A 27,904-nucleotide genomic window follows, 5' to 3' on the forward strand; every position below is an offset into this window, starting at 1 on the left:
CGGATCCCTCGTGCTTGATCGGTTTCTTATTCAATTTCAAAGTCTACCAATCATGTCGATGGTCAAGCCATGGGTCCGAGGGAGGTTTGGTACATTAAAAAACGGTGTAGGGAGTAAGCAGAAGTATCATTGGTTGATCCAATGACTCATGGGTCTGGCTTGCATGCATGATCGGAACTCCGTAGGAGCGGGACCAGGCTAAAGCGGGCTCCAGTTCAGGCTAAGCCGAGGGGGTGGGGGATCCACTTCTGGTATGGTCTGGACTGGAGATAGATAACACCCGGAAATTACACTCGCTTTCAGCTCTACTTGATTTTACTAGATGTCCCATGGACATAAAGGCCTTCGTGATCATCTAACCCACTAATTCAGGGACATATCACGCTGTAGACTAGAAAGCCTCGATCTGGACATGATCGGTAAACGTCATTCGAGATCTCCATTTCTCTTATATTGCAATTTCTCGTTATTCAGTTATCAGTTATCTATTTGCAGATCTCCCTGACTCGGGCCGCTGACTCGGGGTTGACCTAGGCTGTCAGGATGAGTCTACTGGGGTGGGGCCCGGGTATCACAGAATTTATGCAAGCATACACGTAGCTTGAAACATGGGTTTCTATTTATGAATGTACTAAATGCAGAAATTTCAATGGATGGGATTGTTTTTATTATTACAATGTCTTGGACGTGATATGCTACGCATACACGAAAGAAGGCAAAAAGGTCAGAATGCAGTGGTGTCAAGAGTAGAGAAAGGGTCTAACACAGTGGAATGGGATATGCGTGTGTCAGCATTAGAAAAGCTCATCTGACCGCGGAGCAAATACTCCAACACAAAATTAAATGCAGAAAATTGGCCCTTTGGATGTCTATGGAAGGCGGTTGCCCCAGAGTTAAACTGAGTCTTCAAATGGAAGTTGTTCAAAAATCTTGAAACTTTAGCAATCAAGAGTAATCACAGCGAATGAAACTTCCCATAGCACTCCATTCCTATACAATTGATTTGGAAAGCTGTGATTTTAGCTGCGTTGGCGGACGACTGTTCCCCATTGCTTATTGTACCTGATAGACACACACACGCGTTATTTTCGGTCCGTAGTGAAAGGACGCTAGTCTATGAGGCTTAAGTGAAAATACTAGCCGCCTATAAAAGATCATGTAACGCTAGTGAGTTATTGTAATTACTGTATTATACTATAGTTGGGTTTTGTTTCATCTCTACTTCCGAAAATTCTCAAAGTCCCCTATACGACATGCGTCCCACATCACATAGCCAGCTTTCCGTTCATCGGTGAAGTTATTGCTCATAACAAAATCCGAGCCCCACTGGGCATGATCATCGGATAAATGCGCCTGATTCCATATTTCTGCTGGGCCGGACTTGCCTGAATCTGGTAGGAAGAGGTCAAAAGTCGAAAGATCAGGGTCCTGCGTCAAGAGCTGTAGCTGTTCCATATAGGCTGCCCCAAATTGGGGGTTTCGAGAAGAATACCGTTCGTGTATATAGGAGTCGATTAGATTCCCAATAGCGACATTGAGCAAGAAGGTCCTTCCCGGGTTCGTCTCGGCCACTAGTAGTCAGGATCGGGCTTCGCGTGTCGGTGCTCTAGCAATCTTGTAAATGGATTTATACCGCGAGAGACCTGCAAAGTTTTAAATTTCAGTAGCTGTCTACATACCCATTTGGGGGATTGACCACTGACCAAAAACCTTTTTACTGAATTTTCATAGTCTGGCACTTCTGAACATGATATCTCCCAGGTACCCAATTCGATGCAATTTTGGTCATCAAAAGCTTTGGTTGAAGTGATCAATCAGCTCCATCCCTCTGTCTGTCAATTGGTAGTAGAAATGGACATGATTACCGTTAGATACTTGTCTCAATAAATACTCATACACCAAGGCGAGCTGCTCGTTGGACCAAGGGTCAAATCCAATATATAACGGCCTTGACCATTGACATGGCCAATTCACATTATACGAACCGTCGTCCAGAGGCAACAGAAAAATTCGAAGAAATAGAATGCACGTTGCACACGGTATACCTCAGTAGGTGACGGTGCGGGTGGAGAGTGATCTAGCACTCCTCTCACAGTCAGGAATTCAAGGGCTGTAGATATGAAATTGGTTGTAAACTTGTCAATAGCGCGATGTAGCTGGTGGAAGTATTCACGATCAACAGTGATCAGAAATTCCCATGCCTGTTTGGGAGCGGTTCTTTGACATTCATCAAGGACTGACCACGAGTCGTCTTCGTCATAAACCTTACTATCTTTTCTGAGGGTCCGCATTTTCCATATAGTCACTGCGACCGGCCAAAGTCGAGGATCAATCTCATTTCCCAGGACATGGCCAACAATGCTAGGGGATTCACGCAGTGCCTCGGCTAGCAGACGGTGACTAGACACTGCCGCGAAAATGTCCTCGATATCAGATAATTCTTGCAAAATGAAAATGCGCAACTCAATAGGGAGAGCAAGTATTCTGGCCATGACTGCCGAGAGTGTCGGAGCCGAGCCTCTGATTGTTGCGGATGTCTCTGAGCGATCACGATACTTAATGATCAGATGCGCTCAAGGTGTTACTGGATGTATTTAGACATAAAGGTGGGTCGTGTACAAGATCCTGTAATACTCGGTACTGCACGTAACGCTGTCGTTCTGAAAAGAAAATCCGGATTGCAGCTTATCCAGATAAGGATCGATACGGCAGATGTGGACAGAGAACAATCCGTGTTTTTATACCTAATACTAAATATAGGAAGGAATCTGTTTTCGAGTTCAACTATACCATTTACCTGCTAGTCTCCGAGTCCTGACTACATACCCAGTCTCCTACTATATCTCTCACTATATCTGCTACCATATCCCCTTCATTCATTCTGACTTACCATTTATCATAGATAGGAAAAAAGACAGAATAACAGAAAGACCCAGCAGGCTAAATTTGGGAAGGATGCAGAGGGAGAAGCCGACCCGGTGGTTTTTGGGATTTTCGTAGTTGCCATATTGAATGTAATCTTGAACTCAATTTTTATACTTGTTTCTGTTTGAATTCTTTCCTAGTTTAAAACAGGTCTCCATCCTCGCCTGGGCACAAATCCTTCCACTTTCTCGTCATCAAGTACATCTTTTGCCAAACGACCCGTCACGACACTTCGCTCAACATCTGGACCTCGCACACAAAATGAGTCAAACCCGCGTACGCTATCGTGGCTGACTATTGGAGTCCAAAGTCTTTTCTTTGATGTCGGTGCCCCAGTCTCGTTGAATGGACGTGGTTCGAACCCAGAGTTTTGTCGGTCCAGGCTGAGATACCAGCGACGCTGATGAATCGAGCCGATTGTATTTGTGGACCCGGGATAGGCATTGTTTATTCGAATTTGGAATTCGACTTCATTATTATTCGTTGCTGCATTTGCATTTGCATTTGCATTTTCGGGTTGTTTCGAAGTTGGTTCATGTGCTCGAATAGATGGATATTCGATATCCGAATCTGATGTAGATGGTGCCCTTGGTGTGGTCCGTATATAATTGACAGGCCTTCTGCGACGTTTGGGACCATTCCGGATTGGTCTTGCATAATCTGTGCTTTTATCCATACGCAGTATGACAGTGTAGTCCTGTGGCAAACGTGTCCCGTGAAGTCGAAGCCGTATTTTGCGCTGATTCTCTAGTTAGCGATTTTACCACATGAAAAGACTTCAAACATACATTTCGAAATGCCTCTTGAAGTTTGACACTATCAGAAACCAAGTCTCTTGGTGACTTTGCATCATCGGAATCTTCCAAAGCCGAATCATCAGTTTGCGGCAGAGACGCATCTGCATCATACGGCAAGACTTCATATTCTCCCGTATCCCAAATAATCATACTACCCGTCTTTGCTGACGCGGTCTCGATGAGATGGTTCTGATGTGGACATTAGTCAAATAAAAAGAATATCTAAAGTGGATAACGCACCCATAAACAATGGATTCGAGTCTCCGTTGCATTCCGGTTTATTCGCTGACTATTAGGGTCACCTGGTAACCCATACATGATTGACCAGCTCACAGAGCTTGTTTTCGAAAACTGTAGGCGCAGGTCATAGTGAGGACCAGCAACGGGGTGGTCATGCTGGTGAATCACGAAGTGACGTCCTTCGGGATGATCATTGCGTTGGTATAAATCGACCCATTTCTTGATCGGAAGACGGGGTATCGATCGAGATACCGAGACCGGGCGAGTATGTTGACGCAGTTTCGTAGAGAATATTTCTAGATGGTCTGTAACCTTGACTTCACCTGCCTCTATGGCGGCAAGGCTGTGTTCATTGTTGGATGGAGCTGAAGACTTATGAGGAGGTTCAACGATATCTGAGGGTGGTATTTTCCGCTTCCTTTGTGGAGGAGAGACTGGAGCTTTGAGACTGGATAGGAGATTTGCTGATTGTGCATTTTGAGGCTGCGCTGGCATATCAATGTTCACGTCTACTCCGGGGACGTCGGAACTAGCCACGCGTTTCATATTCAAGACCTGCAAGCGAGTCTAACGAACTTCAGCCCGGCATGGAGTTGTACATACGTGCTTCAACCCGTTTAATCAAAGAACACCAGATTAAGGAAAAAAAACAGCCATCATGCATGTAGAAGAAAGTGATCGTCGACTGTTATTTGTCCCGACTCCCGAGAGTTGATTGCATAGATTAGTCATCGAAAGCTTGACACGACTTTCTTCATGGAAATCTACAAATTTTGGATTTAGAGCGCCGTTTAAATTTCATCTGGCTTCATGGCTCTATTTTATTAACTCCTGCTGCATGACTGGAGCCCTGAATAGACGCAAGCTCGGAAGAAAAACGGCTACTAGGTCGCAACCCACTCAACTACTGTAGCAGTTGGGGTTTGATACATTGGTTGAATACGGATTTTCTGGTGTCGAAACAAATAAAACAACCTTGCTCACAAGCTAACGATAATGGGTATTAATAAAAATAAAATTTCGCGGACGGCAGCCATCCGCCTTGTTCATCTTTCATGCCTCCTCCGGCTCCTAAAAAATGTCGAGGCTCTCCTGCACACTTTGAGGATTGTGGAATACGTCATCCGGATCGACCTTGGCCTTGATGCTCTGAAGTTTTTCGAGGTTGGGCCCCCAGTAAGCCTTTTGTGGATCTTTCATGTAAGGGTCGACATATCCAGGGTATGCCCCGTATGCTCCAGCCCCAGGACGAGAAGAAGTGATAACGTCATTCAGACCATCGAGGAATTTTCTGGTAGTGGAACTGACAGGACCGATAAGGCTGACTGCATAAGATTGCATCCACATGAATGCTTCTCGGTGGGCATATGCAGTGGCATTGACAGCGTGGTCATTCACGGCACCACCCTCCAGGTCAAAGATGACAAACCAGGCGACAGTGTCCTTTTTTGCGGTGGCAATATATTTGAACATCATATCGACCCCTTCGTCGGTGATGCTATGTTCCGGCATGAAGGGCATCGATTTGGCATAGAACGGGGCCGGGATGCCTCCCATGGCCGTCAGTATGAGGTCCTCAGCCTTGCTAGTAAGCATGCCAAGCCAGTCCGTCAAGTGCACGGTGGTGCCATGATCCTTGATTGGAAAATGGTGCTCCAATCCAAATGCGTTGAACTCCTCCTTGGACCCGAAGAATGTTCCAGACAGCAAGACGCCGCCTTCGAAAATGACAAGCTCGCTAGAGAATTTCCGAGAGAGGTTCTTGGTTGCAATTAGAGACTGCCAGTCTTTAAAAATCTGTGCCTTGTCAGCAATGTTGCCGACATTAACCTCGTAAGTATACTGAATGGCCTCCGAGGGTGCTTCATGGGTATGAAGCTTGAATTCCGTGACGATTCCGAAGCTGGCTGCCGCGCCTTTGATGGCAAAGAAAATATCCTGGTACTGGGTCTTGGATGCTCTCACGACGCTGGAATTTGCGAGAACCACCTCAGCCTCTTCGATATGGTCAAGAGCCATGCCCCATTCGCGAGACATCAAACCCAAGCCACCGATCGTGAAATGCCCACCCATGCCGACCTGAGGGCAGCTCCCATGAGCAACAGCTCTTCTACCTGCATGGTAAAGACGCGAGTGAAGATCACCCAAAAGTGTGCCGGAGCCGACAGTCGCAATTTGAGTTTCCTCGTCAACTGAGAAATGCTGGATGTTTTTCAGATGAACAACCACAGCGCCATCGTTTCCTCCCAGCCCTGCGACGTTCTATCATTACTTTTTCGTTCATTCCCACAATGCTTGCCAAGACATACCATAGTTCGCATAGCTATGACCTCCACTGCGAGCTTGAACCTTGAGGTCGTGATGTGCTGCACATTTGACGATCGCTGCGACTTGCTCCGTGGTCTCTGGATAAGTGATGGCAGTAGGGACCACAGGAAATTCCAAATTGTACAAAGGAATTTCCGAGTTAAACCGAAAGTCGCCTTGAAAGGCGAGAAGGTTGGAATTGTTCCCAACGGCGGAGAGCAAACAGTCATGAACGACAGAGCTATGGGCAGCACCCATACTGCAGAGAGATGCAGCAAGCTGTGGATGAGACGAATGGCCAGGTATACCGTCTCGGTTGGGGATGTGAGGAATGTATCCCAGAAAGGGATGAACAATTAGTATGGTACGGAAGTCGAGGAGGAAAGCATGAATTTAAAGATTTGGAGGAAAGAGTGAACTGTATATGTCCGATCCAAATCGGGCCACGCGCTTTTCTACATTTCAAAATGTTGTGCTTCACACCCCTAATGCTTCCAAGGTTTTGACCAATGTACATTTATTTCGCGCAAGTCGGCCAAGCAGACGACGCAACCACACTGAGCAGAGGGTGTCAATGTCAAGATACGCTGCAGGCTTTTCTAACGTCCTGGGAGGCCATCATCTATCTACCCATCAGCGACTAATGCGTCGTCTACGATCAACTTGTAGAACTACGGTACAGGAACGACTTCAAAGGAATATGAATCTTACAAAAGAGACCTCCCCCCGCTCAGCCCTCATAATATCCCCTGAAAATTAATTGTAGAATTAATACTTCAATATGAGGGTTCCCCATCTCCTTTTCGACGCGACCCTGCGTTCGTACGCCCCCGAGCGGCGAGATTGTTACCGTCGTGCCATATTTTTACCCGGATGCCCTCTTCTATCTCATCACCAACTCATGTTTCAACCCGAGCATAATTTTGCTATATTTCGCGATCAAGCCAGCACTACTGCGATGCGATGCGATGCCCAATTTTTAGGGTGGTCATGACTCATGACTCATGATGGCGCTACCTGGCGCTGGATCTTGAGAGCAAGCCACAATTCCCTCCAAGTGGAATTCAAGGCCGGCGATCTGAGCGAGACCTAGGGAAAATCACCTACAAATTGTCCGGATCATTTTTTCCTCATCAATTCCGACCTCGGGATGGCACTGCGGCCGTGAACCTCAATCTCTTTCAGTGAACAGTCCAATTTAAATAAGAAAATTGCTCCTTGCTCCAATGCGGTCACTCAGGTGATGGCAGCATAATGAAAACACCGACAGGTGAAATTCTCTCGAATCACCGAATCGCATAGTCAAGTGATTGAATTCGGTGTTTTCGTGTGAAGGTTTGCAGAAATCCACTTTCCTTGAAGATCTTGCCCATTCCGAAGACCTCAATGCTCATCGCATCCACTTCTTTCCCGTCTCCATAAGCAGTGGCGGAGAGAACTGGAGCGCTGACTCTCCGACTTTAGACCGGTAGCTACAGCATACAGACAAATTGATTTCTGGGGCATGTCGGACTTGGCTGAACACGTCAAATGCAACAAAACAAGCTAGCAACAATGGGGTTTACACCTGATTATTCACAATTTATCTGAGCCGTATTTTTGGCCCCGCTTACCTTACGGGGCCAGGCACTCTACGATACCTTTGGCCTCTCTTTTGTTTCTAAACCCTTCAAATTTCTCGGTGTTCCACTTCCATCTACCCCTCTCTCTAAGCAAGATAGCAAAATTGCGGCAATAATTGTGGCTTCTCACCCACTTGACTCATTCTCCTTCTTCCCACAGCTACCATGGGAATTGCGAGACGCAATCTGGCGCTTGTGTCTCCCGGGCCCTAAGATCGTCGAGATCGATCGTCCGGTCTGTGGTAGCCCCTTCGGTGTATACTGTGGGGACTGGACCCATCGTGCAGGTCATTTCCGACTCCCAGTGCTCCCAGCCGTCTGTCACGAGTCACGAGTCACGTAAGGTGACCCTTCAGGAATACTATGACCCAGAGGAAGACGTTGAGATCCCGCGCCCGTTCTATCTTCCATTTCATGAGCATGTCCGCTTCCGGCTAGGGGTTGATATTCTCCACTTTAATTGGGACGTCGGGGATTTAGGTAAGTGCGGAGCATTAGCTTCAGCTTCACAGACAACGCCCACGCGCTGCAGTCCGGTTTATTTGGGAAGCTGGAGCTGGATCCTGTGCGCTATGTTGACCCCTGGGACTCGGAAACCCTCCGCCGATACCATCAGCTTTGGCAGGCGCAGAACCATATCTTGCCTAGGCCATGGACCCGGCAGATTGCGGCGAGCGCAGAGTTCTTCGCGCTACTGGACTGTGATAAACAGCCCCTCCATGACCGAGTTACTCGGTGGAAGGAATATATTGACCGCTGCTGGGCCTGGAATGAATACTGGAAAGCTAAGGATGCTGAGCCTGAGTCTGTTCCACATTTGGATATGCTATTCTTACCACCATACCCTAGCTATGACTGGGAGGAAGACGATGAGACCTACTACTACTACTTCAAATCGAAATATACGCTCAATCGGGCGCATCCGTGGATTCAGGCAGTCTTGAAGAAAATGCCCTTTTTCCAGCCGATGATTCTCTTTCGTCATCGGACGGGGGTTGGTTGCCTCCAAAACGATTACTAGAAGCTGCTATTTTGATAGAGTTGGCAATCATAAAATGAAACATTATGGGCCGGTCGTACAGCAATATCACGCATGTGTCTCAGTTAGACTTGAATCATCACGTCAGAACATTATGGCTGGAGCCCGAAACTGAGCTGAGCCCTTATGACAGGCCTCACTACTTTTTTGTTGGGGCGTCGACCCGGGTGGATTTTCTCATTGGAGTCAAAGCAAGATCGATAGTTTGCAGATCGGCATTGATAGAGTGGATCTTTCAAAAAGCCCTGCTTGGCGTGACTTCAGCTGAGCTGATCGTGGAGCACAAGCAATCAAGATCCGGGCTGGTAAAAATGTGATTTATTTAAATCCCCGAGCAGACCCTTCTGGCTCTTGTTGTTCCCTTTATCTACACCTTCACTCTACATGCTACCATAATGAAGTTTTCAACCGCCATTGTGGTGCTCAGCACTCTGACCGCGCCGATTACTGCGCTACCACAGGCGAAAAGAGCACTGGCTGATGTGTGATTCTCTCTCCCAGGCATTTTTATTTCCATTTGACGAGAATCTAACAGTATTCGTACCAAACAGTATGGAATCCCTCAGCACTGCTACCCAGACCCTTGCGCTGGCATCGTCTCCACAAATGAAACCTACGTCTGTGGGGACTACCGCCTCGGGCCGGTGAAAACACCGAAGAAATTCCCTCTCCATAACGAGCTCAGGACCTACGAAAGATTCGGCACCCTATGCCCGGTGGACTTCCTGAAGAAATGGGCCGGATCTACCAACGCAACAGCTTCATATGAATATCCACCCCAGAATGGCTACGTTACCAACACTGCCGGTCGTGCGATCCTAGGCAACGCCACACTTGTTGTTGGACAAAAGCTCGACCGCTTTGGCTCGGAGTATGGCTCATTCCTGGCTCCTCTGGGCGCGCCATACATTGAGCGCTCACTTCCCCCTAGCAACCTGAACACATTTGATGGTGATTATCCTTACAATTACCATGTGTACCAGGTGACTAAGAGTTTTGTGGTTGGACTGGGACCTATCGCATCCTGGTTTGAGCAGCCTGGAATGGGGACACAGTTTTTATCGTATAAGAGTGTGAAAGAGTTGCTGGCGGGTGGATACCTGCGCAGATTGACGCCTGAGGAATATGACGACAAGTCCGAGTACTCTGATAATTATACTCGTGGACCTTCGGCGTCGACTTAGGTGTTGGCTATACCAAGGCCTTTTTAATGTACCTTTAAAAGGCCACTGACGACGTTCATTCGTGTCCCTTGAGCTGGAGAGATACCTTGCAATGCAGATGTAGGAGTTTGTTCTATTTAGAGTGTTGTGTCTGGTTCCAGAATTGAGCAACGTCATTTTACATATGAGAAATAAGCAGTTCAAAAATGTGTCACAGGTCATGAAGTCCAGAGAAAAGCTGATTCGTACCGCATTACTCAGTTCGAAATAACGGAAGGATAGATCTCTAGTAGTTACGCAGCCAAGCAGGTTTGGGAGGAAGAAATGCCAGGTGCACATTGATGAAAATACTAAGATGAGGATATGCCTCACAGTTCCCGAGTTGTAACCAACACGAAGATGCCCAAGTGAAAAAACCGTGGAGGCCGAACCCTAATCCAAAGACAATTTACCGTGGCGCGCGGCATGTTCAACAAATCTGTCGTATACTTCTCCCCTGAGCGGCCAGATAATTCAGTATGCTGCATGGTAAAAGTGTGCTCTATCATGCAAGGTACTTAGTACATGGTCGCTTCGTCCAGAAAATGTACTAGTAGACAAGAGATACATTTGAGCATCTCATGCAGCACAATACAACTCTCTGCGAATTAGGGCTTGATGTCGGGGAATACTACAGGCCTTGGTTGGCTCAATTTGTTCTTTTGTTGTATGGAAAAGAATCCATCTAATTGGCTGGGTAGGTTTGAGGGTTAAAGGTCATTTACCCTTGTTGATTGATAGATTGTTTGTTTGTGTTCATGACGGCGTTGAGTTAGTGAGAAATACTAGCCTGAATTAGACTTTCGCGGTGTCAAAATATCACGTGTTGATATTCTGCCATTCCCGTTCTGCCACCGCTTTCGGGTGTGTGCTTCGCTACAAGCAGTTAGGCTCACTACTAGTGTAAGTCCTCGATTTCTACTCAGTTAGTTGGTACCTTGAGCTTGTTATTTAAAGTGAATCATCACGTATATGTAAATGCTGACCTAGCATAACCGCATTCCCCAATGGCTTGATTGCCTTGCTAAAGTAACACTTCAACCTTGCAAATCGTGACCTAAAACGGTAGTAAAACCCCGTATATCCGAGCAAGCTGCAGCGCTACAGATCAGATCGGTCCCCTCGAATTTAGACTGAAACCTATGCCATGGTTTCAAGTCTGAAGCATAAAGTTTTGGCAGACAAATCCCGGATGCCAATGGATTATAGTTCGGGGAATTAAAGTAATGTACAATTGAATTACCCCTGTTTCCCACGCGCTTCTGTGTAACCAAGGGATCAAACAAGCCTCAGACCCTCAAATCGGTCATTTTAATTCGGTCCAGATATACCCGATGACCTCAACTTCAACCCAATTTCCAAGCTTCCAATCTCTTTTCCAGATCCACATCGGGGATGCGGGCTCTGCTCGGAGCACTCGGGGACCACAGTATGGTCCCCGGATCGGGCAATTCCCTTCGATATCGCCAAAATCGTCAGGCAAACAAGTCTGTCATTCTTTTACTCTCAATAATTAGCAAACAATACACTCTTTGTGGACTCTTCAATTGATCATTCTTCATTATCGACTTCTTTGTCATATTGACGGGATCCGTCATTCATGACATCAATCACTCAATTTCCCGACAAAGTCTATTTCCTGTCTTCGATTCTCCTCCAAAACACATCATGTTCACGCCCATTCACACTACGCTAGGGGCCCTGTTGCTCTACCAGGCTTCGTCAGGCCTGCTCTTCCACAATGGTGCCGTCCTTGGTATCTCGTCGCTTCTATCGGGCTCTATACTTCATCCGAGTAGGGACAATGTGCCTATCGTTGCGGGTTTGGTGTCTAGTGTGATCCCAGTGTGGCTTCTGGCTCCCTCTCTCCTCCCTAGTAACCCTGCTGCACCCAGTTCCTTGGCATCGGTAGCCTCCACATTCGCTGTGGGCGTTCTAATGGGTTGGGGCACGAAGGTAAGGTCATTTTCTTTGACGAGTTGATAATCACAAACGCTGACGGATGTGTTTTCCTGCTTGCAGAATGGTCGGGGATGCACTTCAGGACATATGCTCTGTGGGCTTTCTCGCCTTTCTCCTCGTTCATTGATTGCGACGGCGTTGTTCTTCACCTCAGCTCTGATCACGGCCAGCTTCGATGGAGGATCTAGTATCCCGCGGTGTGAAATGGGCCCTTGCTATTCTCCTATTTATCCATCGGTAGCAGATATGGTGTTCATGTCTGGTGCTGTAGTTTTATCAGGCATCACAAATTTCTTTGTTGTGCCGAAGATCCTTGCACGGTCCGAGGAATCACGAACGTTGTTTTCCTATCTCGCCGGGCTCGAATTTGGTCTCGGACTGTTTATTTCAGGGATGGCTGATTCAGCCAAGGTTCTGGGGTTCTTCAGCTTTCTGACGGATCTTTCTCGCTTTGATCCTTCTTTAGCATTGATCATTGTGTTTGGCATTGGTCCGTCGTTGGTGACCTACTTGTCTAACAGACCCGAACAGATATGCGACAAGGAAAAACCAGAGATGAAGCCCACACTTGCTGAAAAATGGAGACTTCCCACAGCCACAGTGGCTGATATTGACTGGCGGTTTGTCGCAGGTTCTGTGGCATTTGGGGTCGCCTGGGGTCTAAATGGAGTTTGTCCTGGGCCGGCCATTTTGCGCGCTGTTATCCAGCCCACTTGGGGACTGATCACAATGAGCGGGTACATCACTGGAAACATGTTCTAGTGACCTTTGGAGGGAAGGTATGAATGATGATGTTGTAAAGTAATTGTTCCAAGCCTAGGGTGTATATAATAATAATGATAACATGCGTAATGCCGAAATAAAAATAATAATTCGCTTTAATCATGAGCTGTACACAGAGAATCAGCGTGATTCATGCAAGGCGAGAAATGACCTAGAACTTGGTGTATCGGGGTATCATGCGCGAAGAAAAAATTGGAGCCCAAAAGCAGTAAGGGGAGGAGAAGGCTTACAGCTCAGTCTTTTTGTTTAGACGAATAGCTTCCTCTTCAAGGTCCTCGTCCCTGCGTGCTTTCACGGTTTCTGATTGAACAAGAAAACCTTCTAATTCCATCCACTCTGCAGTAAAAGCGGTGATAAGCACGGTCCAGTCTTCAACCGTGTCCATATCCAGATGCTCTCCATCATCATCATTGGTGTGCCAGACGGAAGAAAATCCCTTAAAAGGTGCAAAATCGATAACATGCAGGATATCCACGCCTCGTGCTAGGAAAGGAATATGGTCATCCTGAATACCACCCTGAGAAACGACCTGATGGGAATCCTTGGACGTATCAACGAACCACGGATCGGTTGATGACGACTTAAATTGACCCAATTTCCTTAGACGCTGTTCCAGGTTACCCATATTCTGGTAAGCCCAGTGCGTAGTCTGGTAGAAGGACATAATATTAGGGCTCTTGGAGCCAAGCAAATCCAAAAGAACGAAGAGCGAGATAGACGATAATTTTGTCTTGAATGTAGACATGGCCGGGTTCATATGTTGATCCCATGTCTCTGCCAAAGAGCGTGCACCGTATAACGAGTCTGTGCTAGTCCAGTGCTCGAAAGCTTCTTCGCCGTCAAGGAAAAGAACCTGAATCCCGCGCTCTTCCTCGAATGTAGGGTCCATCCCTTTCTCCCGCATGGCAGCCCATTTCTTTTCCAGCGCGGCATCAATAGTGCGCATTGCATGCATAATCATTGCACATGGCGCAGCACTATCAATCGCTCCGATGAAGCCCTCCGGTGTCAACTTGCTGTCATAGTGTGCGACCAATGTAAGTCGTTCTATGTCTCCGACGGGCGCGCCTGGGGGATCACGGTATGCGATAACATTGACAAATGGCACCTCTTTGCCCTTCGAAACCGGCGTTTTCGACGTGGAATTCTGAAGCTCGAGCTCCCATTTAGGTACGGCTGTTCGAATGTAGTTGACTAGGTGATCGAGAACCGCATCGTGTCCGGGGGTGCCAGGAACACGGGTCTGGAGGATCGGAGATAAAATAGCACCATTGTGAATATCAAACTCTTGACTCGGTCGTGGCAATGCCTTCAAGGTCTCATCAGATATTTCCTCGTATGCTTGTCCGGGTCGTAGAAGGAGTAGTAGGTTTAAGCATAGGAGTATGAAACGGCCACATAGGCTAGAGGAAGTCAAAGACATGACGACGACCGAATTGCTATGATCTCATGGCTTGGAGGATAATTTTGGCGCCCAGCTAGAGACAAATCGCTCAGCGCTTCAGGGAATGGGAAGCAATGGGGGTTGAGTTTCAAGGAGCAGCCTTGCCGTTCCAAACAGAAGGAATGCCAAGGCGGTCACAATCGTAGTGTTATCGCCGAACCACCACTTTCCACACGAGGAACAACCAAACCTTCTCCAACACCATGCGACACATACCCTACCCCCAATTGCGAACGGCCTTTCCTAGGTCAGTTCAACGGGACTTGCGTATTCAAATATGGGCTCGTTTCAAGTCCCAGGTTCCCCTGCCATCCAGGCGCCATGAACCCAAAGAACTCAACCCAACATCGGCACGCGCACTAGCTCCCGGTGCTTCCAAAACAAATATTCGTAGAGGTATTATCCCTCGTCACTGACTGATAACTAAGCTGATTGAGGGTTCCTAGGGCCACCGGAACGTATCCTAGTTTACTACGGCGGAACTGGCCGAGCGATATTCCTAGGCATGTTACGGGTATCTACCATTCTTTTGTTTGGCGCAGCATGTTTAGTTGTGGCACCATCTTGCTACACAGATGACAATGAATGGTATATTACACCGCTGGGTATGTGATATCTACTAATTCCTGGCCAATACGGCCAAATCTCTTAATGAGCCGGATATTCACTGACTTGTATAAAGTGATTGCTGGCGGAGCAATGCCTATGCTGTTTGTTGCATATACATCAGCACCTTATGTCAACTTTGTTCATCTGGCATTACCTGCTTTCGCACGGAGGTCACGTGAGGCAGCCGTTCATTATGCTAAGGATTTACCGCCAACCGCAATGCTCTATCTGAACACCATGCGGTTCAATACCATCCCAAGAACAATTCCTGTGCGCGTCGGTGATCTCATAGCAGATAAGCATCTACTTCGTCCTGTTGCCTTCCGCAATACAAAGCCGATTGAGCGACCCTGGTGGATGGGGAAACATCCAACCCAGTTCTATACTGGTGATCACAGCCAAGCGGGACGCCAGTCTTCAGCATTCTATCCTGAAGTTTGGCCCAGTATATTCCAGCGTATTCAGAACAGAACGCCAGGACCGGGGATGCGCTAAGTGATGATCTACAGCTCTATGATACTACTGGCAGCTGAAGTTAATACTTATGTACACTAGGAGTGGAATCTACATAGTCGGCAATGCCACTGCATTAACCACTCACTTTCAAAGAAACAACCCAATGGGTTCATAATGATCTACATTTCTTTGCCAAAAGATTCATGGCTAAAGAATCAACTTCTGCTTCCAATAGGACTGTCTTTGGGGAGAAAGCTTCATTGTGAACGGCTTTATCACCGCATAATTCGAGTCGTTTTCGAGTCGATTTCATACTTCGTTCATGCTCAATACCACCAGTCAAAGTCCATAGTTTACTAAATACGATTTATGCAATGTCCCTCGTCTGACACGTCCTCCCCCGTACTGATCTCCCGCTCAATCTCTTCATCCTGCTTGGTTTGTCTACTGATTATGTCTCTCTTTCATCTCCCACCCCCTTCGACTCGAACTTATCTACACTTGACACTTCCGCAGAGTCAGACGCAGATTCCGCTAGTCCATCTTCCATTCATCTCCGGTTGAACCGGTGGAGATTCCGATTATCATCTTTCTTTCTCTTCGAATCTCAGTTTCGAATCCAAAATTTCTTTCACTCCTATCATTTCTCTTCTTTCCCGCTATCAAAAATCATGATGGCCGACTCTTCCAAGAACACCCTGGTGAAGAAAGTGAAGAAAGCATCCGCAGCCCACCCTGAGCTTCTGGGACTGTCGACAACTGAGGCCCGGCTTCTTTTGCTGTCCTCGGTCCGCACCGACGAAGATGGCAAGGTACGTAACACTTGATTCAGGAATCCATCCCCGACCACCCTTGACTTGAGATTTTCTTATACAACCATCTTATATTCAATATCCTAACTCCCTCGTTACCAGCCTGATATGGAGAAGGTTACTGAATTCAGCAACTGTATTTGTGGTGGCATCAGCGTCGCTAGTGCCAGGACTATGGCCAACCGTGGCCGCAAAAAGTTGCTTCAGAGAATCGAAGATGCTGCCTTCGGTAACGCTCCCGACGAAGAGGAAGCTGAGCCCGTCGAGGCCAAGGCTCCCGCCAAGTCCAAGTTCCCCAAGGCTAAGACTACGGTCAAGGTCAAGCTCCACGCCCCGGCCAAGGCTCCTGCTAAGGCCAAGGTCCCGGCCAAGTCCAAGGTCCCCACCCCAGCCAAGCGCGGTCGCAAGCGCAAGGCCTCGCGGTCTCCGAGCCCCGAGCCTGAAAGTGACGATGGGAAGTCCTCATTCGTGGCCATGGTCCTTGAGGATGGCCCCGTTGAGCATCAGCCCATGGGCGAGGAGGAGGAGGAGGAAGAGGAGGAGGAGGAAGAGGAGGAGGAGGAAGAGGAGGAGGAGGAAGAGGAGAAGGAGGAAGCGGAGGAGGAGGAGGAGAAGAAGGGGGGTGACATCCAGGTAGAGGTCTAGTCACCTCGTGGATGGGTGGTTCGAATCAGCATGTCTATGGGTGCTCGGCTTTCAATTTTCCTATTTCATAGCATGATTTCAGTTGAGTGAAAGTCTTTCCGGCATGCCTCCGGTGCCCAACTTTCTCCATTGCAAGGCTCAATTGATATTTCGTTCCCTCGCCTGTGCTCAGTTTTGTCTTTCTCGCATGCCTTCGGTGCTCAGCTTTTTCTCTTGCGAGGCTTATTTTATCTCGTTTCCTCGCCTGCACTTCAGTTTCTTTGCCTGCAGCATATGTTGATTCTTTTCGAGTCTCAGTGATTATCACATTTTGTGTACACAGCTACCTGGAGACTTGGACATTCGCGATGACCGGGAAATAAAAAAAAATTCAATTCGTTGACTAACAATTCGTCAACTAATATTTTGTTCTATCTGGCTTGCATCCGCAGTGAGAAGGCTGGGCGTAAGTGTTCTATGACCGAATAACTCCTAATGTAGTGCACGTAGCACCTAACGCTTCTGATTATGTCAGGATTGCATCTGCTGGTGCATATTTGGTGCTTGGAGATCCGCGCCATGAGCTCATTGTATACTTTGGCAAGACGTCTGGATCATCTTTCTAATTTATCTGGAGGGTGAATTGGATGGCTGATGGTATAAATTGGGAGAGATTATGTGTAGAGCACAGTATTTGAATAAGTACTAAATGATCAGGCGAATCAATTATATTCAATTGTGCCCAGGTGTTCTCAATCAGGGTTTGCCAACCTTCCAAGGCTGGAATGGTGATCGAGACACTTGAGGCGTCGTCCCCACGATTCATCAAAGCCTTATGATTCATCAAAATCCCCACAATTCATTGACGTTCCCACCATCGCGGAGAAGACGTGGATAAATACTGTTTACACAAGATATCACACCACTCCAACCCACCAATTGACTTGAGGAAACATCTAGCCTATGATCCAGGATCTGAACAATCAAGCCCCTTGAAGACTGCCGCATGTCAGAACATATATGGCAATTCTGAAGAAACCCAAATTGTTCCGCCTGCTGGAAAGCGAGCTTTAAAACCTTTGGCTAACGCATAGCCGGCGAACCAGTCACTGATCTTCTCTAGCTGCTGGTGCTAGTGAAGCTGTTTCAGGATTATGTGTCAACTACTAGTACTATGTATTTTTTTGGGTTATTTGCCTGTAGGGATATATTCTTCAAGGACTAGATACTTCTATGATGGCACTGTAAATTTCAAATGACATTTTTCGAATGATCGTACATTAAAAGGTATTTGAATAAATTCCATACACGCCTGAACCCGAGATATCAGAACAAAAGAGACGATGACAGAAATGGTCGAATGGTTGAAATGGGGAAAAAAAAGACAGATCCGACATGTGCGCATCAAGATAATCATCATGATGTCTTTAGAGGGCTTCAATGGCTTTGCGTAGAACCTCGAGGCCAAGGTCAGTAACTTCATCCGCACCCTCAGTGCTAGAAGTTGACTCCCGCAACGCCCAGGCAACATCACTCCACCAGCCGAGACCAACATAGCCACCACCCTTGCGGCGATCCAGGCTTTCTTTCAGACGACTGGTATGCTCCCATTGCTTGGCGGCCTCTTCGGCGCGCTCGATGACCTTGTTTGAGATACCACACATGGCAGCACAGTGCATACCGAAGCTGCCTTCCGCAACACCACTTTCAAGTTTGTAGAGGAATGTGACGCGGCGTTCGGTATCATCGACATGGATAGCCATGCGCTTCGGCGCGATTTCGGGGTGACCCTCAAACTCTGCCGCCAGGGAATGGTAGTGTGTAGCGAAGAAGCCCATTGCACCGATATGTGTGGCAATGTGGTGGAGCACGGCCTGTGCGACGGCAACACCGTCGTACGAACTGGTTCCACGACCCAGCTCGTCGAGAATCACCAGGGACCTGAGTGTGGCTTCGGAGAGAATCTTCTTGGTTTCGGAGAGCTCAACGAAGAAGGTGGACTGGGCGGCGAAGATGTTGTCATTGGCACCGAGACGTGACATGATGCGGTCGACTGGAGTGAGTCGTGCGGATTGGCAGGGTAGGTAGCATCCGATCTGTGCCATGATGACGGCAACACATGTCTATGATTATTAGTGAATAGTGCGGGGAAGGAGGGAGGTGAAATGGTAACATACCATGCGGAGGAGGGTAGACTTTCCGGCAGCGTTGGCACCAGTAAGCAGGTCGATGTTGGGTTTGTTTCCACCGAGCCGGACATCGTTGGGAATGAAGTCTTCGACAGACGAAAGAAGGCAAGGGTGCCGGAGCTCCTCGAATTCCAGAACACTCCGTTCATCCTCCACGAAGGTAGGTCGGCAGCTAGGTTGACCGAGCGAGGAAGAAGCCTTGGCCAAACTGATCAAGCAATCCAGCTGGGAGATAATTCGGACAGCTGCGAGCCATGTGCCATAGTGCTCATCAAATCGGGCATGGAACCGGCCGGCGACCTCCTTGACAATCTGGCCGTGGGTTTCCTGGGCTTCCTGGAGTTTACGGATCAGGCTTCGGAGCTCGGGGAAGTAATATCGCTTGACCTGTTTGGTGGCAGACATCTGATCCCAGTCCTTTGGAATGTTTTTGACCTTGACAGGCACTTCAAGCTGATAAATCTCCTTGCCATTGTCGCGATAGCAGATAGCACTAGATCCCAGATCCCGGCGGGCCTTCTTAAGAATATTGTCAAGATCCTTGTGGAGCGTTTCGATGTGCCCTTGCGAGTTATCGAAATCTTCTTCAACACCAGGTTCCGGAACGAGGATACCATTATCCTTAGCCTTTGACCGATCAAAGGCCGTTTTCCAGTAGCCTAGAAGGCCAGTCAAATCGGGCATGCCAGAAATCAACTGTCCAATGATGCCCTCGCCGGCACCGGACTCCTTAAGAAGACCGATGGTGTAGTCAATCTGCTCGAAGCCTTCAAGAACGCGCACGAAATCCTGAGCCTTGCACTGTCCTGCGTGGACTCGAGAGATCAAGCGTTCCAAGTCAGGCATCTTGGTCAACTGCGAGGAGAATTGGTCGCGAATGCTCGGGTCGGCGTTCAAGGCATCGACGGCATCGAGACGGGCATTTATTCTCTTTGCATCCATCAATGGATGACAGACCCATTGTTTGAATGTTCGTTTGCCGAAAGGTGTGATGCAGCAGTTGAGAAGTTGGAACAGAGTACCCTCGATGCCTCCATCGAAGGAGTTGGCGAAGATTTCCATATTGATCAATGTCTGACCGTCCAGCACCAGGCTAGAAGCCTTCTTGATAGGATCATACCATGTGAAGTTGCCAATAGTAATCAGATCCTTATCAATTTTCAGAACACGTAAGTACTGAACCAAGGCACCGAAAGCCGACATGGCCAGCTCTTTCTCCCGAGCTTCGCGAAGTGTCTCAGGCCAAGCCGTGACGTTTTCATCATCTTGAGATACAAAGTACTCCGCCGCCTCCAGTTCTTTCAGGGTGATATCAGCGTCCCAGAACTCCTTGCCCGGCTTCAAGTGATTCCATAGAGTAGTGGGCCCAGTATTGTTTTTCAAGATCCGCATTGTCTTCTGCGAAACACAAGACTTTTCGAGCAACAATTCCTGGGGGCGGGTTTGCGCAACAAAGGTCTCAAACTTGGTCAAATCTATATCATCCACGAATTCAGACATGGAAAATTGACCTGTTGCTGTATCAACAAAAACAATGCCGAATGCAGGAAGGTCGTCCACAATGGCCTCTTTGATAGCGACACAGTATGTAGACATATCGTCCTGAAGCATCGAACCTTCGACAAGAGTACCGGTTGTGAGGACGCACGCGAGCTCTCTCTTGATAATCTTGTCCTCCTTGCCACCTTTTTTGCCGTCCCTCTCGCGCATTTCCTTGCCGAGGGCAGATTCAGACTGGTCAACGCGAGCAATCTTGAATCCCTTGGCCACGAATTGATTTGCCCAGTGCGACAAACTCATCTCGGGAACACCTACCATACGCATGTTGACTCGATCAGTGAGTTTCAAATCGAACAGCTGGTGGCCAATCGTGGCATCGTTTTCGTAGAGCTCGTAAAACTTTCCCTTCTTGAAGAACACCACGGTATCCCAAAACTTCTGCTTGATTTCCCAGTACTGCTTCTCAAATGGCGAGAATTTGGACCAGGCCAAGGGGGGGATGTAAATGGTTCGTGGATCATATTCGGGGTGGCCCGGGGGGTTACCGTCAATGTCTTTGATATTCGCAAGCCAAGGGTATCGATCTTCGGGTTCCTTGACGTGGGCCTTCTCTTTTCTGGCCGGTGTCTTCGATTTCGATTTCTCTTGTACGACACGCTCCTTTCGAGGTTCGTTGTTCTCGGGGTCAAATGTCCATTTTTTAGCTGTACCAGCTGATCCTTCAGGAATGTCGATATCGATCTCATCGTCCGCTGGGGGAGGCGGGATCGATGGTGACTGATTCGAAGTCTTGCGTGACGACTGGGCGACTGGTCTCTTGCGCTTCGGTGCGGGTGCGGCGTCTTCATCTGAATCATCGGCAACAACGAAGTCATCCATTTCTGTTTTAGTCAGTTACAGCACGGGGGACGAACGGTTCAAGGCAGAGCGTACCATCATCTGAGTATCCAATATCGCCACCCTCGAACTCTTCATCATCGCTCTCCACAACGGTCTTCTGTCTTTTGGTAGAGCGACCATTTTGCCGGCTTGGACGGAAAATGACCTCGTCGTCTTCTTCGCCCTCCGAATCAGACTCCTTGTAGCTGACCTGCATCTTCTTGGCCTGGGTTGATAGTGAGTATGGGGTCGTCATAGATATGTTTGATGATTGTTCACATACGCGACGAGAAGGAGACATTGTGGTGTCCTGCACCGGGGCGGCTTTGGTCTAACAGCAGTTGTTAACGTTAGGATCGTTAGGTAAATCAGCCGAAACGAACCTTTACAGCGGCATCCTCTTCCTCTTCATCCGGAACAGGCAGATCACTACTTGGGACAGGACTTAAGTCTGCCGCGAAACTCGAGAAGCTTCTTTTCTGGGCTCCAGGTGTCTGTTTGCTCGCACTGGCACCACGTTTCTCGGAGGCTCGTTGGGCGGGCGACGATGCCGGTTCGCGGGGTTTAGCGGAAGAAGGAGTGGCGGGAGATGACTTTTGGAAGAATCCCAAGATGGATTTTTGGCTTTTCATGTTTTGGGTACTCGATGTCGTTCGCTTCAGTGCAGTAGAGGGCGGCGTCGCGGTGGGCGATGAGGCCGATGCCTTGGCCATTTTTGGCAGTTCGCTTATACAGGTTGAATCGGGTCAATTTGGGGTCACAAAATGCATATATAATGGCCGTCTTGAAACATGGATGAACTGAAACTGTCCAGATTTCTTGAGGAGAAATGATAGATAAGCACGCGGATCGCGGATCGCGGATCGCGTCGACGCGTAGAGTGGCGTTCCGTCTTGGCGCCCCGTATTACAACCCCCTTACAATATCACGTCCACCCACGATGCAGAACAATTGAGTACAAGACAGCAATACGGTGTATTTATACTTGTATAATATGATACATAGGAAAGATATGATAGAATATACAGATGCTATACGCTACACATAGAATGACTAAAATTACAAAGTGGAGATTGTTATCCCAAGGGCTCCGAAGTCCAGAGTCCAGACTTATTGCACGGGATCTGGCGATGGTTGCCATCCAGGCGCAGTCAGTCCCCTTTTAAGGAACTCCTCGTCACTAACAATCTCAACCATCTTGAATTTCCACTTGCCCATCTTGAGCATGAGAAGTTTCTCATCCATAATGAACTCCTCGGTCTTCTCTGCAGCCCAGGGCCGGATAGGAGTGAATGCGAGATCATCCGACATGGTGCCGCTATCCCCAGGACGGCTGCCCACGGCAGCACCATTGTTGAGGATCACTCGGTGGCCCTCACCCTTGGACGAAACAAGGCCAGCCGACCAAAGGACCTTGTTGAACGGCTGGTTGTAGACTAGGGACTTTGGAAGGATGACTCTGGAGCTGGGCATGTTGGCAAAGTTGGTCTGGGGAGCATAGGGGTTGCCGGATTGCGGGGTGGTGTACCCGGCCATGGGTGATTGAGCATGGCCAGGCGGAAGGCTGGAGCTGCGAGGCATAGGCGAAGGTTCGCCCTTTGAGGACCTTGAGCGGAATAGCTGGCGGTGTTGGAGGGACACGGCATCCGCTTCTTGTTTGCCGTGGACCAACTCCACAAACTCGTAGGCTAGACGATGCTGAGCAACTCGCTTGGAAGGGTCGGCATTTTGTTCCTCCATGATGGTGGTGATCTCAGGCAGGGGAATGAAGGTGAATAGCTTCAAATAGCGCTCCACTGTGTCGTCAGGGGTGCGAACGAAGAACTAGATCGAAAGTCAGATACGGCACGAATTCAAAGTGAGCAAGAAAAACGGGCTTACCTGATACAGCTCGAAGGTCGAGGTCATGTCCTTGTCAAGCCAAATCGCATTGCCAGCGGATTTTCCAAATTTCTCGCCCGATGCCGTGGTTAACAACGGTGTCGTGAAACCGATGGGCCGGTCCAACTCCGATTCCAGAGGGTTTCGAGCTTGTTCAAGGGCAGTGTTGCGACTGATGGATTTCACCGCTTCCATTCCAAATAGAATGTTTCCATATTGGTCAGAACCTCCCACCTGCACTTGGGTTCCTGTTTGGAATAGGTGCCACCAATCCCAGCCCTGCAGGAGCGGGTAAGAGAACTCAGCAAATGACATTCCATCGCCTTGGTTCAATCGGTTCTTGACACTGGAAACATCGTCAGAAAGATGAATCAGAGCAATCGCAATAAAAGAAGACTTACGTATCCCGGCCAAGCATGGGGCCAAGTCTCATAAACGCCCCAAGGTCGCGCAAGACCTCAACAAACGGCGTGGAGTTCCACCAAGTGTTGTTGTTCACCAAAGCCCGTTTCCAAATCATTTTCCGCTCATAGCCATGCCTCCTACCATACTGCTCGATGCTTGTACCCAACTTCTTCAATTGCATATGCATGCTCGCCATGTTCGCCTTTCGTACTGAGGTGTGAACCTGCTCTCGTCCCTTCAATCGGCCAGTAGGGTCGCCGATTCGAGATGTAGCACCGCCCAACTGTATTTCGTTATTCATAGATCCAATACAACCCTTATACTCTGAATGCAAGACTTACCAAGAATGTAACTGGAAGACCCCAGACATATCCCCAGGCCAAAACCATAAACGGCAACATGTGGCCGACATGCATCGAGGGTGCTGTAGGGTCAATTCCGACGTAAATTCCGGCCCTCTTCTCCGTGAACACCTTGTGTAGCAATTCGCGCTCCCTAAGACCCGAAGAAGTAAGCCAAAGATCTTTTCGGTTTTATACAGCTTCATAGAAAACAGTTCGAGGCAGAGATGTGTGATACATACCCGACAACATCATGCAACAGTCCTCGCTCCTCCAAATGGGCAGCGAAGTTCTTCCTCTTGCCCGCCTTGATCTCCTCGGCATACTTCGCCCATTCCTTCTTCCCGTCCTCCATGCGCTTGAGGTAGCCTTGTGAGATGCATCGTTGTTGTTGCTGATTTAGACGCTCAGGATGCTGGGATAACGACACCGGGCGACGGAGCTCCCGGCGGAGTAGATTTGTTTGCGATGCTTGAGAAAAGGCGCGCGCTCCGTGGGGTGTCGGTTGGAGAGCACGGTGGTTAAGCAATTGTGCTCGAAGGAGCAGAACCGACCGGGACCTCATTGAGCCGATCTTTGACGGGCTAACCGCAACGGAGCTTGCAATTCAAATTGGTGAGCGGATGAAATTGTTCGCGACCTCCGATAATCACATCGATAAGAAAGTCCGGAATATTGTTGATGCGGCGCATCCCTAACTATGGGGAACAAACCTCAACGAATCATTTGCAAGACCAGTTCTTGTGAAAGCAAAAGTATGAGTCTATTCGTGTGCAACTATCAACTGACAAAAATCTGTACAAAGGCCTCGTTGCTCCATCCGCTGTCCAGTTTCATGGTCTTCCAAGCCGCGAGAACGTCAATGGCCAGCACTCGACTATCTTCTCCACCTTCTTTCCAGACGGTCTTTTTGGGCACTGGCTGTCCCAGAATCATGACCATGAAGTTTTGGCCAATATTCCTGTCCTTTAGATCAGATAAGTAAATGCCGAGGGTGCCAAGCGCCTTCAGATGAACATCAATCCGAAGACGACCATTCTCAACGATGAAAATATCCGAATTGATCACCGCAGCCGCACCAGTCATTTTCCCAAGCAGACCGAGGACGGCGACATTAGTCGGGCTCTCAGCGGACCTATTGCTCCCTTTGATTGTGAATGATTGGGTCGGGTATGCTGTCAGAATCTCCCATGCCCTTTCTTGCAAAACGACGGACACAGTAGAGTCCTGCGCCAGTGGCTGCATTCGCTGTGTGACCTTGCCACTCGTGTGCGCGCGGACTATGTACTGGCCGTTCGAGTCCTCGTGGATTCCGGGGAAATCCAACAGGGAGATCATGCACGATGCCTCCCTAGGGTGGATGTTGAATAAACCCAGGACTCCACTGCCAGTCTTAGCCCATCCAGTGTAGCTTCCAACACGTAAAACATGTCCCTCATTGTAGTCATGGTATATATCGATTGTGCGACCAATGATACTGGGCCGGAGAATCACAGTGCCTCCTTGGACTGTCGGCGCCGTCATTTGATTCAGCAGTTCTAGGTCATGTTTACCCGGCTCGTCCGTTATATACACTGGTCCTCCTGAGACGCAGCGGGCAGCAGCATGAAAAGAAGCGTAAGGGTGGCTGGTTTGGAACATATCCCAGTCAGGTAGTGCATTGAGGTACCGAGTGAAAAGCGCATTGTGTGCGTTGCAGAACACATGCCATGGGTGCGAAGTGGGGATTTCGGGGAAGAAATCATCTGAATTCCGCAGTGCAATTGTTGGCTTATTGTTCGGGAGCTGCGAATGGAATATCATCTGCGGAATCAATGACATGCATGAAATCGCACGCGTGCTGAAGTGCTTCAGTGAAGCGACGGACCACGCATCTTGGTAAGATGTCATGAAACTTTTTCGATCTGCTGGATCATCGAGGAGGTCGAGAAAGAACTGGGCGTCAGTCTTTACAGAATCCACACCAACAGAGGTAAGGTAGCTATAGAAATCGTCGTAGAAGCGCTGTATCTCCTCGGGATCGATGGCGAGAATCTTGCCGTCGGCGATATCATGTGCAATCGGACCTCCAGCGGCAGGGTCTTTGACTTTGACTTCTTTGGTCTTATATTTCTTCGCAAGATCACCATTGGGGCAAATTCCTCCCCAGTAACCCAGCAAAGCGTGCCAGACAGCGACATGTTGAATGTTAGAGTGAGTTCGGCGAATTGTCTCAACAGTCTGTTTCAAGCCTCGAGGGAAGGCTTTTCGATTTGCTTCAAAATGCTTCCAACGGCGTTTAAATTGAGACTCGCCCTCATTGTCAAGACTTTGCCAGTTATCATCGATAATCAGATTGACGATATGGATTCCATGGGCTTTCAAGGCATCTAAAGCACCCAGTATCTTCTCTTCGGTCAGATTCTGACCAAGACCATTCCACGTACAATATGTCAAGCCATCAAACCACTCTGTGAGCCACTGAATCTTCGCATCCTTCTCAACAATCACTGTATCATCCCCCGGGGGGAGAGTGGCGGCTGATCATCTGAAGCGCCATTGTCAGAGTGAGAAAATGGTTTGACCACTTTTCTTGCTTCGTAAACTAATGCAGACATAGCAACCTCAAAGTCCTCCGCCACCGCAGCGAGAACGTGAAATTTAGACAGAACTATATTGTCACTCCTAGCGTTGACCACTACTTCACCGTCCTTGCCAGACTGAAACACAGTCAGGACATCGTTGATTCCTGAGAGGGCAAGGAGAAGGAGATTCGTTCCATCTTTCCGCAGAAAGGAGCACAAGATCGCATCCTCTGTCAGTTGAAATTTGTCCTTCCCATGCCGAGGACCCAGCCACGGGCTCCATATGCGCACCAGTGAGAAGTACTTGATCGTAGACGAAGGTGTCCCGAGAGCAAGATGCTTCAAACCAGAAATGCCTTGTTGAGCAGCGCCGACGTCTCCAGACACCGCCCATAGTAAAGATCCTGGACAGTCACTGCGACAAGATTCAACTTGCACGTCGGGCGAGAGGTCATCGATATACTTCGCGAGTTCCTCTTTCGCATTCAGGGAAGATATATCACCAGAAGATATTCTTTCAAGCTCTGAGTTTCGGGCGCCGAATACCAGCTCGCCATTATTCACTGGATGCTGCTGGTTGGCCCATTGCCATTCTGTGTCGGAGTTGGTTCGGAAGCGTATGGTGAATTGGGCATGACCACCAGCCGCAGGGAGTGAAATCTCCTCCGAAAATACATAGCGATAGAAATTATAGTCAGCCTCATTGCCTGTCAACAATGGTGCATGTGAGGAGTCTATTTTGCGTAATGGAAGAGCTTCCCATTCGGAATTGGTGATGTTGTGCCAGATCTGTGCTTCCCATGATTGTTGTGGGAGTGAAGTGCTAGACTCAATAACGACAGTAAAGCGTACCTGGTAGAAGAGTCAGCATGATACCGAAAATACATGTACTCTGCACATGTGTTATATGGGCATTTCAAATATTTGGCACGAGACATTGGTTTAATATATTCTTTCCCAGGCTCACTCACTGCATCATCTTCCTCTGACCGCAACGCTTTTTGAACTCGTTGCAGACTGGTCACCTGCCCCAGAGGTGGGTAAGATGTTACTCGAGCAAAGAGACTCATTTGGGCTGGTCGGATGAAAGTTGTCTGAGATGGTTCAAGGCGACCGACAGGACCAGCAATGGGGAGAGTAGAGGTACTATCTCTATTGACATGCATTGGGGATAATGAGGGGTAAGCAGATGCATATATACGTCAACGGGACTTCGATAGATATGGGGCTGTGTTGGCTGCAGCGTTAAGGGGCTGATTGGAAACAATAATTAGAACCTTGAGTCAATCTTCGGATCCAAGTAGTCGAATTCGGAATGTTGGT

General features: G+C 48.4%; 12 protein-coding genes across 12 annotated transcripts; 5 read left to right on the top strand and 7 right to left on the bottom strand.

Annotated features, from left to right (window-relative positions):
- Positions 1 to 1,970: 1,970 nt before the first annotated feature.
- On the bottom strand, positions 1,971 to 2,492 carry N7520_001415 (uncharacterized protein; the record flags this gene model as incomplete). The annotated part of the gene is made up of 1 exon (XM_057135350.1): positions 1,971 to 2,492. The coding sequence occupies one exon, from the start codon at positions 2,490 to 2,492 to the stop codon at positions 1,971 to 1,973; it is 522 nt and encodes a 173-aa protein (XP_057001286.1).
- Positions 2,493 to 3,061: 569 nt separating this feature from the next.
- On the bottom strand, positions 3,062 to 4,508 carry N7520_001416 (uncharacterized protein; the record flags this gene model as incomplete). The annotated part of the gene is made up of 3 exons (XM_057135351.1): positions 3,062 to 3,664; positions 3,714 to 3,911; positions 3,963 to 4,508. The coding sequence occupies 3 exons, from the start codon at positions 4,506 to 4,508 to the stop codon at positions 3,062 to 3,064; spliced, it is 1,347 nt and encodes a 448-aa protein (XP_057001287.1).
- Positions 4,509 to 5,033: 525 nt separating this feature from the next.
- Positions 5,034 to 6,527, bottom strand: N7520_001417 (FAD-dependent oxidoreductase; the record flags this gene model as incomplete). The annotated part of the gene is made up of 2 exons (XM_057135352.1): positions 5,034 to 6,214; positions 6,272 to 6,527. The coding sequence occupies 2 exons, from the start codon at positions 6,525 to 6,527 to the stop codon at positions 5,034 to 5,036; spliced, it is 1,437 nt and encodes a 478-aa protein (XP_057001288.1).
- Positions 6,528 to 8,056: 1,529 nt separating this feature from the next.
- On the top strand, positions 8,057 to 8,912 carry N7520_001418 (uncharacterized protein; the record flags this gene model as incomplete). Its single annotated transcript, XM_057135353.1, has 3 exons — positions 8,057 to 8,086; positions 8,197 to 8,371; positions 8,404 to 8,912. The coding sequence occupies 3 exons, from the start codon at positions 8,057 to 8,059 to the stop codon at positions 8,910 to 8,912; spliced, it is 714 nt and encodes a 237-aa protein (XP_057001289.1).
- A 413-nt stretch (positions 8,913 to 9,325) lies between these two features.
- Positions 9,326 to 10,114, top strand: N7520_001419 (TNT domain-containing protein; the record flags this gene model as incomplete). Its single annotated transcript, XM_057135354.1, has 2 exons — positions 9,326 to 9,412; positions 9,482 to 10,114. 2 exons carry the CDS (start codon positions 9,326 to 9,328, stop codon positions 10,112 to 10,114), a joined length of 720 nt encoding a protein of 239 aa, XP_057001290.1.
- Positions 10,115 to 11,800: 1,686 nt separating this feature from the next.
- N7520_001420 (YeeE/YedE family protein) lies at positions 11,801 to 12,856 on the top strand (the record flags this gene model as incomplete). Its single annotated transcript, XM_057135355.1, has 2 exons — positions 11,801 to 12,088; positions 12,155 to 12,856. The coding sequence occupies 2 exons, from the start codon at positions 11,801 to 11,803 to the stop codon at positions 12,854 to 12,856; spliced, it is 990 nt and encodes a 329-aa protein (XP_057001291.1).
- A 247-nt stretch (positions 12,857 to 13,103) lies between these two features.
- N7520_001421 (glutaminyl-peptide cyclotransferase family protein) lies at positions 13,104 to 14,300 on the bottom strand (the record flags this gene model as incomplete). Its single annotated transcript, XM_057135356.1, has 1 exon — positions 13,104 to 14,300. One exon carries the CDS (start codon positions 14,298 to 14,300, stop codon positions 13,104 to 13,106), a length of 1,197 nt encoding a protein of 398 aa, XP_057001292.1.
- Positions 14,301 to 14,524: 224 nt separating this feature from the next.
- On the top strand, positions 14,525 to 15,425 carry N7520_001422 (uncharacterized protein; the record flags this gene model as incomplete). The annotated part of the gene is made up of 3 exons (XM_057135357.1): positions 14,525 to 14,729; positions 14,768 to 14,926; positions 15,004 to 15,425. 3 exons carry the CDS (start codon positions 14,525 to 14,527, stop codon positions 15,423 to 15,425), a joined length of 786 nt encoding a protein of 261 aa, XP_057001293.1.
- Positions 15,426 to 16,060: 635 nt separating this feature from the next.
- On the top strand, positions 16,061 to 16,843 carry N7520_001423 (putative histone h1.3.; the record flags this gene model as incomplete). Its single annotated transcript, XM_057135358.1, has 2 exons — positions 16,061 to 16,198; positions 16,301 to 16,843. 2 exons carry the CDS (start codon positions 16,061 to 16,063, stop codon positions 16,841 to 16,843), a joined length of 681 nt encoding a protein of 226 aa, XP_057001294.1.
- Positions 16,844 to 18,249: 1,406 nt separating this feature from the next.
- On the bottom strand, positions 18,250 to 22,103 carry N7520_001424 (mismatch repair ATPase MSH6; the record flags this gene model as incomplete). Its single annotated transcript, XM_057135359.1, has 5 exons — positions 18,250 to 18,945; positions 19,000 to 21,392; positions 21,445 to 21,616; positions 21,674 to 21,721; positions 21,774 to 22,103. The coding sequence occupies 5 exons, from the start codon at positions 22,101 to 22,103 to the stop codon at positions 18,250 to 18,252; spliced, it is 3,639 nt and encodes a 1,212-aa protein (XP_057001295.1).
- Positions 22,104 to 22,500: 397 nt separating this feature from the next.
- Positions 22,501 to 24,582, bottom strand: N7520_001425 (tyrosine--tRNA ligase MSY1; the record flags this gene model as incomplete). Its single annotated transcript, XM_057135360.1, has 5 exons — positions 22,501 to 23,214; positions 23,272 to 23,617; positions 23,673 to 23,959; positions 24,018 to 24,171; positions 24,260 to 24,582. 5 exons carry the CDS (start codon positions 24,580 to 24,582, stop codon positions 22,501 to 22,503), a joined length of 1,824 nt encoding a protein of 607 aa, XP_057001296.1.
- Positions 24,583 to 24,797: 215 nt separating this feature from the next.
- On the bottom strand, positions 24,798 to 27,651 carry N7520_001426 (putative raffinose synthase protein Sip1; the record flags this gene model as incomplete). Its single annotated transcript, XM_057135361.1, has 3 exons — positions 24,798 to 26,536; positions 26,704 to 27,433; positions 27,553 to 27,651. 3 exons carry the CDS (start codon positions 27,649 to 27,651, stop codon positions 24,798 to 24,800), a joined length of 2,568 nt encoding a protein of 855 aa, XP_057001297.1.
- Between the last annotated feature and the right edge of the window lie 253 nt (positions 27,652 to 27,904).

The sequence above is a fragment of the Penicillium odoratum genome (assembly GCF_028828045.1).
Source record: "Penicillium odoratum strain IBT 22623 chromosome Unknown utg000001l_segment0_segment0, whole genome shotgun sequence".
Classification (NCBI taxonomy): domain Eukaryota; kingdom Fungi; phylum Ascomycota; class Eurotiomycetes; order Eurotiales; family Aspergillaceae; genus Penicillium; species Penicillium odoratum.